Source organism: Barbatula barbatula, assembly GCF_947034865.1.
Source record: "Barbatula barbatula genome assembly, chromosome: 7".
Lineage (NCBI taxonomy): Eukaryota > Metazoa > Chordata > Actinopteri > Cypriniformes > Nemacheilidae > Barbatula > Barbatula barbatula.
The window spans coordinates 430,238-441,651 of NC_136770.1; the positions used below are offsets into that span (position 1 = coordinate 430,238).

The 11,414-nt window shown below is 42.9% G+C and overlaps 1 protein-coding gene across 11 annotated transcripts in view; it reads right to left on the bottom strand.

Annotated features, from left to right (window-relative positions):
- The window catches only part of baz2ba (bromodomain adjacent to zinc finger domain, 2Ba), a 65,982-nt gene extending 54,614 nt beyond the window's left edge, over positions 1 to 11,368 (bottom strand). For 7 of the 11 annotated variants that reach the window (XM_079460938.1, XM_079460947.1, XM_079460946.1 and 4 more), the window contains exon 1: positions 894 to 1,644. In XM_079460938.1, the coding sequence (XP_079317064.1) occupies positions 894 to 916 (23 nt within the window). In that variant the 5' untranslated portion in view covers positions 917 to 1,644. Of the gene's footprint in view, positions 1 to 893; positions 1,645 to 1,878; positions 1,897 to 1,980; positions 2,240 to 11,248 lie in introns of those variants that run through there. The other 4 variants (XM_079460939.1, XM_079460943.1, XM_079460944.1 and 1 more) reach the window with 3 other exon arrangements.
- Positions 11,369 to 11,414: the final 46 nt, after the last annotated feature.

The following is an 11,414-nucleotide window of genomic DNA, read 5'->3' on the forward strand; positions in this document are numbered from 1 at the left end:
AGTCATTTCTAATGGAAGGAGAGAGTGGGTGAGACTGTTCCGTTTCAATTCACTGATAGCGCTAATGGCTTCTTAGCGGTTCCATGAAATCAAGCAGCTGTCAAGACGATGCATCAGGAGCAGGAGGAAGAGGCGGCATTCCCACAAGAGAAAAGCATCACGTCAGGATGTTTGGCTAAACATCTGCTCCCCTGCTCTCGTGGCTTTAGCACAAGCACACACTCTCAGACAAAGAAATGGGAGGTGGAAACACTGACTTCTCCATCTGAGGCTTTCTGGAAAAACAACAGCCCGCATAATGATTACAGTCCAGCGGGCGAGATGATACACAGCCCAGGCGAGCGACGCCAAACAGACACGCTTCCACCATTAAACTGACCGACAGTAAGCCTCAGACTGACCGCCACACTAGAAGTTCATGACATGCACGACGGAACCTTTAAATATGTAATACAGTCTTTGTTTGTTTGTATGTGTGTATGTATGGTGGGGGGGGTGTTCATTCATAAACTGTTTGTTTGAGTAAAACTATTTTAATCACTTTCTATATTTAATAACCCCTTAATTAGGTTAGTAGGTTAAATAAAGTAAACAAACTGTGTGTGTGTGTGTGTGTGTGTGTGTGTTATATGTAGGGGGGGGGGGTCACACACCGGCTCTATCAAAAGCTATAAATAAATAAATATCTTCTATATTCAACAATGATCAAAACATCGAATTTATTAACTGAAAAAAAACACAACGACCAAAATAAAATAAAAAATAAACACATTATCATATTTCCTTGTCGTCCTTTCACAAAATAACTGTCACATATATTTCAAAAGTATTGTATTATTTCAATTTGCAACTAGGATCAAATATTTTACGCCACAAAATGACATCATTATTACGTTTGCTGTCGTGCTGATGTCATTCATTCCACCTGTAAACACCGAACCGCTAAACATCACGTAAAACCCTCAAGATCGCACAAAACGCCCGTTTTTATCCGCCCGCTGTCATCAGCGCTTCAAAACAACCCGAAAAAACGAGTTTCGCACCTGCGTCGAGCATGACAACAAAAATCGGGAAAACCGTCACGTTTTGCTTAAACTTCACATGACGTCACCGCCGGTACACGAGACATTTCTAAAGTTTACACGCGTGCGGGTCGAGTCCCGCGAACGCGCCGCTCCGTCCGTTAAAATTCACCAAGATGGCGCGCGGCTTGTTGTTCAGAGGGCAGAAAAAATGGAGGATATTGTAATAAACACAAAGGGATAAAATTCAACAACTCGGCCGGGCGGCAGCTGCTGCTCTTTAAGGAAGCGACAGAGATAAGAGAAACGCGACGCTCCGACTCAACGCCCGCGACCCGCTCTCGCCAAGCGGACGAATTCCCGTCGAAAATACAACCGTAGAAGCTCGTAACAGTGTATAATTTCTATCAAAAGCGATTGTAAAGTAAACGGTTTTATCTTGTTTAGTCGATAAAGAGCTGTTAGCTTTTGCCATCATCTGAGAGACGGACATTAAACAGAGCAAAGGTAGCGTCAGCTCCTCAAGTGACTCCCGCATCGCCTTCTCAGAATAAGCCCTTTAAATCGCATATTACACGGTTTCCACCCGATCTAAACCACCGGCGGGGAAGCGGCTCGTCTCATGAAGCGTGTTTTCACACATTTGCGATGTTTACAAACAGTTTACGTTTAAAATGTAACAGTTTACACGCGCGCGAGAGGCACAAAGGCAGATCGCAGCCCCGCGCGCAACATTGTGTCCGCTCGTAAAGTTTTGCGATAATCGCGGTCGCGTCGAGATATATATCCACATCTGCGTTTGAAGACGAAGCCGTTTCGACAACTTTGCCTCTTTTTGATAGCCTGAAGTACCGACCTGAGGAAAGTGTCGAGTTAGCTGCCCTCGCTAAAGAAAGCAGCCAGCGACACAAACATTGATTCTCCAATGAAATAACTGAGCAATAAATGACAAACTTACGTTTTAGTTTGGACGCTTGATTGTAATTCCGACTCGATCCGGAGCGAAGTATCGCTTGATCTTTGTTTTCCTGTTTCGTCGTGCTTTTGTGAGAGGCCAGTGTAGCAGGAGATGATGAAGAAGAGAATTGGGCAGTAATTGAGTCTCTCTGTATGTGTGTGTGTGTGTGTGCGCGTGAGTGAGTGACTGTCTGTGTGTGTGTGTGTGTTTGTCCTTTCAGGGTTTGTTCTGCCTCACTTCAAGGAATCAAAGTGACGTCAGCCCACAATACTCACATTATCAAACTTTATGGTCAAACCGGTGATTTCATGCCTTACATTTATTCACAATAGTAATGAAAAATACCATATTTATGAAAGGTCATTTAAATGTTTGATTTGAATTGAAAATCACTTTTCTTCTTTATGCCACTCAATATCTTTTTCTTCACTTTCTTGTCGTTGTTACTTCTGTCATATTTGGACATTTTTCCTGTTCCTGTGTTTGCTTTTATTTTATTTTGCCCTAAATACGTAATTGTCAATAAATAGGTGAATGTGAATTACACGCTCTATTTTCAACATCTTTTAGCATTAACAAAACATCCGTCATTGACAAAGAGGATGAAGGGTTCTCAGGCTGTTGTTGCTTAATTCGTGTTTAAATTCATCTTTATGAAGACTGCTTCACATGTTGCTTATAGACCGTCTACTGATAACACGCTCAATTTTGTATTTTCAAAATGAATAAAAAATGTTTTTTGGTTGTATTCATTTTCTATTTGACATATTTATTAAAATGATATTGCATAAAGGCTGCACATCAGCTCAGTTAGAGCATCGTATAAGCAGCGTGAAGACTGTTTTTCAGGGAACACGGATACTGATATAAAAAGCAAGACAATAAAGGGGATTTGATTTAAAATGTATATCTGTACTGCAAGTCACTTTGAATTTAAGCGTCTGCCAAATGCGTAAACGTAACATCGTTACAAAAGCCAAGATCATTATGAAACTGTATTTCTAAGACTGCTTGTCATTCACAATGACAGTGATGCCTAATCAAACTCGATTACGTTTGTCTCCAGTTAACTCCATAGCTAAATTCAGGGATTATGGATTACCCCGGCTAATCTGACCCTATTTCCCCCTCGAACCATCGGAGAAGCGAGACAGGGTGATAACGTTTGAAACTGAATTTCCGCAATCCAAAAGATATCGGCATCCCCTAAACTGATGTGGAAAAGGAACGCGCCCCCACCGCGCTCAGGAGGAACTGAAAATAAAAGGCAGAATAATTGCAACTGTTACTTTTGCAACGACTCTCATTGATCTCTCATTTGAAATACACTCGGGGCTAAAGCGAGAGGTGGCAGAATGGCCCTTTGCAGTGGGAGCCGAGCTGGGCACCACGAGGCAGACGGCCATCTGTGCCTAATTGTGTGCTCTTTCTCCCTGCTGCCGCGCTTACAATCAGCAACAGGCTGAGGGGGGCCCTCTGACCTAGACTGGGCCGGAGGGGGGCCGGCATGGGGCGAGGGATGACGGGGGTGGGAGATTATTTCATTGAGCAAGAAAACAACAACGAGGGGGGCGAGGAGGGACACGCTGCCGCTCCTTACTGAGAGAAGAGCTACGGGAGGAGGGAGAGAAAAAGTTTCACGCTTCAGATTGTGCGCCTGCAGCTTGCGTTAAGGCTTTGTTTTGTGTTGCGAGGGAAAGCCGCTCTTTTTTTATTCAGAAACGTAAAAACTGTAAATTACACTTAAGCAGTGGTTAAAAGTACTGATGTTATGGTGATGTAAGCACGCTGATACGTTCAGCTGCTGAGCCGGTGGATTGTAATTGGAAACATTGCGTGACTCTCTCATGAATCACTGCTGAGATCATGTCAAGTATTTAAACATTTCCCGGGCATCAGAACGTCCAGAGGTCAGGCACACCCGGTCACAAATTTCTGCATTTCTTCATCGACCCTCATGGCTCCCCCACCTGTGGAGATGAAGCTGGGTGATGCTTACGGAGGGGACGAGCGGGCAGACCGCCGGGGATGAGAACACCGGAAAATGGGAAGATGAGACGATTGCATGTGCTTTCAGGGTGTATGATCGCGTGTATGGTGCATGTGCTCGTGTTTATCTGATCGTCGGACCACCCTACAGCCACAATGAGAAAGCCCTAATTGTGTGTCTGTGTGTGTGTGCACACATGATGGTAATATGTGTCTAACCTCCTCCCCTCTTCCAGCCGAGGCACAAGGGGGTTTGTAATTGTGTTGGTGGTTCTTCATTAGAGTCTGCGTGTTGGGGGTTGGGTGGGTGAGGAGCTCGGGCTCTTAGGAGCGTGAGCCGCGTCATTAACGGAGGCTGGGCCTCACCGCATGCATCCAGAATGTCAGCCGTACCTCGGTCATTTGAAACATAATAAGCACAAGTACAATGAGTGCAATGCAAGCCTGCTGGGGGAGGGAGGGGTGAACACAGCTTGTGTCTTCTATCGGCTTGTTGTGTGTGTGTGTGTGTGTGTTTTAAAGAGACTTGATTAGAAGATATAATAACATGGTGAAGAATAACGGGTAAAGATGATCTCCCCCGAGACGGATGGAAAGCAAATGAATGTGGCGATGTGGATTTAATTGTTATTTTTCTATTAGCGTGCATGAAGACAGAGGAGATGTCCATCTAGAACGCGAGCTGTGCTTGAAGCTATTGATTTTTTTCTCTTTCTTTCTTTCTGTTCTCTCTCTCTCTCTCTCTCTCTCTCTCTCTCTAACACAGATTTTAATCATCTCCGTACACCACATTCCCTAATACCATTAACAACAGTAACCTTCCAGCGCCACAAAAACGTTTAATTTCCAATGACACAAATTTCTCTCCAAGAGACTGGAATAGTGTCTTTTACGCAATTTGCCGGCCTTAAGGTTTGGCTTGCCGGAATAATTGAATTGCGAAGCACTCACTTAGTCTTGCATAAAATCACTAGGCAAAGAGCTAATCAGTGCGAAAGAGACAATAGTTTCGCCGGTTTGCCTTATTAGCTCATTTGAAAAGAGTAAAGAGCGCTTCTCTCCCGACTGACTTTAGAGCAAGGATACTCTCCCAGTAAAAACATTATACGCATAAATGTTTCTCTTCTGTATTCAAACTGTTTGTTCCTCTTTCTGCTCTGCTGTTTGTAGCCATAAATAAAAGATGACCTTTAAATGTTTACATAATTTATACAGCCATAAATTCTTAATATATCTGACTGCAAATGAGCGAGCGAGTGGCTTGATTATGGCTCGCAGTCGAGACTGTCTGCTGCGATGATGATGATGTTCACACTAGAGGTCTTCTCGGGTCCAAAGATCTTTACCCGACCTGAAATGACCCGATAACGTTTTTATTTTAAAGCCCCGACCCGAGACAGACCCGATAACGTTAGACCCGAGTCCGACCCATCGTATATATTTTTTAAACCCGACTAGACCTGAATGTAAACCGACGTTTATTAATGAAATTGATATGGCAATGAACACGTTGATCCTCTTGTTTTGCTCTGGCAAATTGCGCAAACTGAGGCTAAATGGGTTGTGCCAGTTTTATCTGAATCAAATCTAAATAAGTGACGACATGGCAACCACTCGCGCGAACATTCTGTCTCAACAATGTGTCCCAAACCGCGTAGTACTGAAATGTGTGCGTCTTTTAATATCTACTTCTGGTCGCCTGGTGGAAGTATGTTTTTCCTGAATACGATGGTAACTACATCGAGTGCAAACCCCTGCAGCGTTGGAAACTTCTGGATTTCAATTCTAAGGTGATTTCAGATCACCGCGACTTTCGGAAGATTTGCGTGGCTTTCAACCGATCGGCTGAGGGTTGGAGGAGAGTTGGTAACTACACGCACACACACAAGCGACGCGCTGTTATTGTCGAGACCCGAGACCCAAAGACACTAATAATATACCCGACCCGTGTCCGAAGCTCCCGTGAATCTTTTAGACCCGAACCCGCTCGGGTCTCGGGCCGGATCTCGGGTTTTCGGATCTAAGTGGACCCGTGAAGACCTCTAGTTCACACACACCTGTATGTGAAGTCAACAATTTTGTCATTTTGACGTTTTTATTATTCATCTCAAATGTTACTCAGCAGATTATTATGTCATTCACGGTGTGAGGTCACAAAGCTGACCTTTGACCTAACGAAGTGTAGTTTCTGCATTGGCACGAGAACAAACGGCGAGCTGCTTTCTTCTTCTGGATGCTGTAGGTGCATCGTACCCGAATGCGGGGAAAGTCTTGTTAATATGGCGACGGTGAGGTAAACAGAGAGGAAATGATGGAGTGGCAGACCCATGGGGATAACCACATGAGGTGTGACAGACCACTGACATCAGCCCTCTCTCTCTCTCCTCCGCACACACTCATTTCCAGGAAGAGGTCATTAATGTGAGGAGAAAAAAGAAATCCAGTCACGGCTTTAAAATGGAGCACCTCCTCACACAGATGCAATCACCGCTAACGCTTCTGAGTCAGGGGACCGGTGAGACACCGCACTGGACGGACAAAATACCTCGGTTTGCAATTTGACAAGAAATACATATCTCAATTTTACCAGAGGGTCAGCGGAGTTAACCTGACCGGAGCGATCCGTCCTCTCTTCAACACCTTTTAAAACTATAGCGGTGCTCCTATAACAGCCGTACAGTAGTCAAATGTTCACGTTTAACAGCTGTAATTGACATTTTCCCTCGCTCCCTTCAGCAATGATATATCAAAGAGTGCATCAGCCGCCGGAGGAAGAGAGAAAACATTAGGAGGATTAATATAAGAGGGGAGGGGGGATAGATTGAGCGTTCACCAAGATCAGTAAAATAGAATCTGTCAAGTAGCCCTGCAACATCCATCCTCTGAAAAAAGGAAGAGAGACAGCGGTACATTTTCATGGAAAAACACGAGCAGATCAATTCCCTGAGACTCAGCCGCTGCGCCTGCTTGCATTTGTAAAGATAATATCATTTAATAACCCTTTATAATGACTGTTTAAATAAACCTACTGCTTATAATACTAGGCGTTAATGGAAATATTTGACATAAATCCTCTTTAAAACAACAGCGGTAAGAATTATTAGTGAAATTAAAGAAGTGTGTGTGTAAATGATTGTCTCTGGCCTTGACGTGTCGTTCTCAATCACGTTCCGCTCAGATGGAACGGCGCTATAGTGTGCTGCCATGCTATCATGCATGTGTATGCACTCTTACCGAATGTCATATATGAGCTATTTATGGCCACGAGCATCAGTGCCAAGGCCATAGAAAAGCAGGGATGTTATTGAATCAATTGAGAATGTGAATTGAAATAAGAACAGTATAATTATAGATCAGAGCGAAGATAAAGCCAGACTAACTGCAGGAGGACATTCACTGCGTGAAAAACGATAGCTTGGCATTGGTTACGCTCCTTCAAAGATAGACATCAAAATGCAAAGCAGATGTGTTTCCTCCTGCTTAGTTTATGACTTTTCACCTTAGCAAGGGCAGATATTCAGAGGGGCTTAGTGCAAGAAGTGCACTTTAAGTACCCGGATGATGCAGTCATTTAAATGAAAATATGAGGTGTGGAAGTCTGGACACTGGTCGCGGTTTTGATTACGTAACGGAAGGAAGGCGGAGCTATCAGATGCTGCTCGAGCAAACTTCTCTTGTGAAGTGATTGAGCTTCAATTTGATGATGACCGAGGTCATTCTGGAGAAAACGGATGGAAATAATATTAAATGTACAATGTTGCACGATTGACATTGTTTGCCCTCATCTGGGAAACCACATATACTTCCGGTTAGTATAAAACTGTTTAGTATTACATTTGGGACGATGCTAACCTTCTAAAATTCATACACTAGAAAAAACCTTTTCAAATGTTTGAACAGAATAAAAGTCACACTCCATCAGATGTTTCACTGACAGTGGATTTCTTAAAAAAAGGATTCATGTTTCATAAATGTTGAAGAAAAATGCCCTAATCTTGATGAAAAAGAAGTCAAATGCAGAAGGAAAACAATGCACTTCCTGAAGCTGCACCTTTGTGTTGTATGTCCTTGTTCTTAATGATCTCATTTCATAAGACTTTCTTCCAGACCTACCCTTCCTGTCTAGTGTAACAGCACATTGCATAATATCAACCGAACACACGCGGTTCTTCTCGCTTTCCTTTTCTCAGAAAACCTATTGAAATGATCACGCCAACTGTCAGTCCGCCTCAAACCTCCACTACGCAACAACAACGTCTGCTTTCATTCGTCATCTCAGCTCAATGAAGCTTGTGCTCCGAGCAGGGTCGGACGTTCGGAAGATCCTCCTTGTCATGTGATCAAAACTAGGCCATCGGCAACACTGTGATAATGGCCGTGTCTCAACATCACGGCAACATGCTCGTGTGCGAGCGTCAGTGTGTGTTCAAGTGTGTCTTTATCCCCCATGAGCCATCCATCTCCACGCAGCGGGGTGGTTTTGGGTGGAGCACGGATAATCACAGCAGTCTCTGTACACCTGGAGGACTGGAATATAATAAACAACTAACACATACTGTTCCCATCAGATCTAAGAGCTCTGCGCTTTCCCAGAGACTTGAGAACCAAAAACAAAGACTCGATGACAACAAAGAAGAATCACAGATGAGATCTCTCTACTAAATCAGTGAAATTGCATCTGATCAGAACAAACGTCAACAATGCGTCAAACTGAGCTCAGATTTGTCTCGTCTGCACTCAAAAGTCAATATTAATGAAGATCTCAATATCAACTCCCATCACATTTACTCAAATCCAGATGATTTCACCTCAACAATCTACATTCTTCTTGATACTTAAATGAGATACAACAGAGAACTGCATCAAATCTCCAGAGCTCTGATGAACTGTTCCTCTGAGGATGTTTGCACAGTAATATAACATGAATCAAGTGAAAATGGTTTGCGTGACACAGCTTTGGTGTACAGCGATGCACCGGCGCAGTGATTCGTGGATTTGCGTGTGTGGTGTTGAAAATGAAAGCAAACCCAAGCATGTGTTTTTGCTTGTTTGAATTGCGGCACTTGTCGACAATCAGTCACAATCAGGGAGAGCAAACACAAGTGTCTGAAAGCTGGCGCTAATTTGGCGTCCACGGCATGTTTCTCATGGAGCAGATGCTCTGCGGAGAGCTTCTTCACGAGGCTCTGAGAGTCGAGGAAATACGTGTGAGGAACAACTCTGGAGGTCAGAGAAACATATTCTCACCGGCCGCTCTATTTTTAGTGCCGGTGCGCTGTGTGGCAGACCGAAGTGGCATTGTGTTCTTTGTGAAAGCGTGACCCTCCGAGGTGCGTTCATGTGCCGTGAACCTCGGCCAGGAAAGAAAAAGCAGGAGAGCGGGAGGAAGGCGTGGGAAAGCTCTGGTGAACGAAGAACGCTGGAAAAGCCGAGCCGTCTGCAGGCATTCCTTTGTGATTACACATCTGTGGAGAAAGAGGCCAGACATTCTTTCAGCTCTCTTGTCTAAAGCTCCTGACTTCTAGCCTCGATCACCTCGCCAGCCCGCCGCTCATGAGCCGGCCCGTTTATCGGCTGACTGTGTCTTGACTTCATGACGTGCTCTGAATCAGACTTCTTTTGGTTTTAGGGTCTGTGGATGCTAAAAGCTTCAATCATACACCATCAGCGAGTGCCCTTTGAAGTAGACATGTATTTTGAGTGTTTAAGGCTTCTTTCCTTCCTCTTTTAGACACATAAACGTCGCAGGTCTTTCTTGATCCAGTCATGGGTTGGTGGGAGGCAGAACATGACAGCAGAAGGACAGGACAAACGCTGGTGGGGGTTGTGCTTCTGTTCTGTCTTTGTTCTGATGGTGACCTCTTCATCGCAGGCTCTTTGTCACCATGTAAGGATTATCCGAGTGAATGAGAGCTCTACCTCTTAGAGTTTCAAACCGTATAATGAAATCTTGTGTAGCCTAAATGCATTTGGGTCGTTCTGAATAAAATACAACGTTGGCGTTTACTTTAAAAACATTAAACATGTTGCATAGGTCTAGTGTATTAATTGTAAAAACAGTTTAGTAGCTGGTTTAGGGCTGTGATCAATGACCCAATTAAAACATGATGTGTTTCTGAGACTGTGTGTATAATGACTAATGTTGTTCTTGTTGAATCAGATTAATACATTAATACACATAATACATTGTGTGGATTTATGGATACTGTAAGCTTTATTACAGCAGCAGTTGTGTTTGCAGTTCTCATTAATGTGTTTTAATTAACACAGTGACAGGATAAATGCCATGCGGCTTTGAGCAAACACAAGACAAACAGGGCTGCTATCGTCATTACAGAATCATCAAATCATGTATTATACAGCCATCTACTGGACAATCACACATAAGACTACTGAAATATAAACAGATTAGGAATATGATTCCGCCGCTTTAATATGTTCACAGCAAAACACATGACTTTACACATCACCTTGCATTGCTTTGCTTTTTCATTGAAGCTTTGCAACCTATAGCATATGAACTTATTATGGAACTGTATATAAATATATTTATGTCAAGAGTAAAATATTGAATCTCAAGAAATCAATAGAAACAATTTATTGGATTTAATGGTTGCAATGTATTACTTGGTTGAATGGAGAGCAGTGGAACACCATTCTACTGGGAATTAAGGGATTTTTAATTGATAAAAGTGAATAGCTGGTGGTTCATAATGGTGTCTGTAATGGAAACCAACAGATTTAGCTTTTTACCAAAGATGTACAAATGATTAATTATCAAACAAGTCGTACATTTGACGAAATTGCATTTTAACATTACCTGCATACATCCTTATTTTTATACAGCGAGATTATTTCTTATTGCTTATTAGGTCTTCCTATCCTTTCGTATTGTTTCTCGTTATTTTAGGTATTTTAGTAATTGTTCATTCATTCATTGTTACTTTTATAACTCCTGGTTTGTCTGTTCTCATGTATTCATACCCTAGGCCCTGGTTTCACAGGCACATTTAAAACTTATCCCAGACTAAATTAATTTTGAGCTGTTTTAAACACAAACTTGCCCTGACATATCATAAAATAAGTAAGTGTCATTGATATGCACATCAGTAATGTTTTTGTTTTCTACGGCATTTTAACAAAAGTGACTTAAATAGCCTAAATTAACTACGGCTTAGCCTGTGAAACCGGGCCCTAGATGTCCTGGCAGGAAATAAGAAGTTTGTTGCATAGTACATTTGACTGTAAAGATCTTGAAAGTTGAAATGATTTGGCTTACCATAGATAAACATAACACGTCGCACTGGCCGTTGAATCGTATGTAAACGTTATGTCATTTTATTCAGAAAAACCGCAGCTCCTCGTTCACTTCGTTGTATTCATACAACAGTCGGTGTTGACCTTCCCAATATGGCGGCGCGATTGACTCAAGCAGAGAGGCGGGA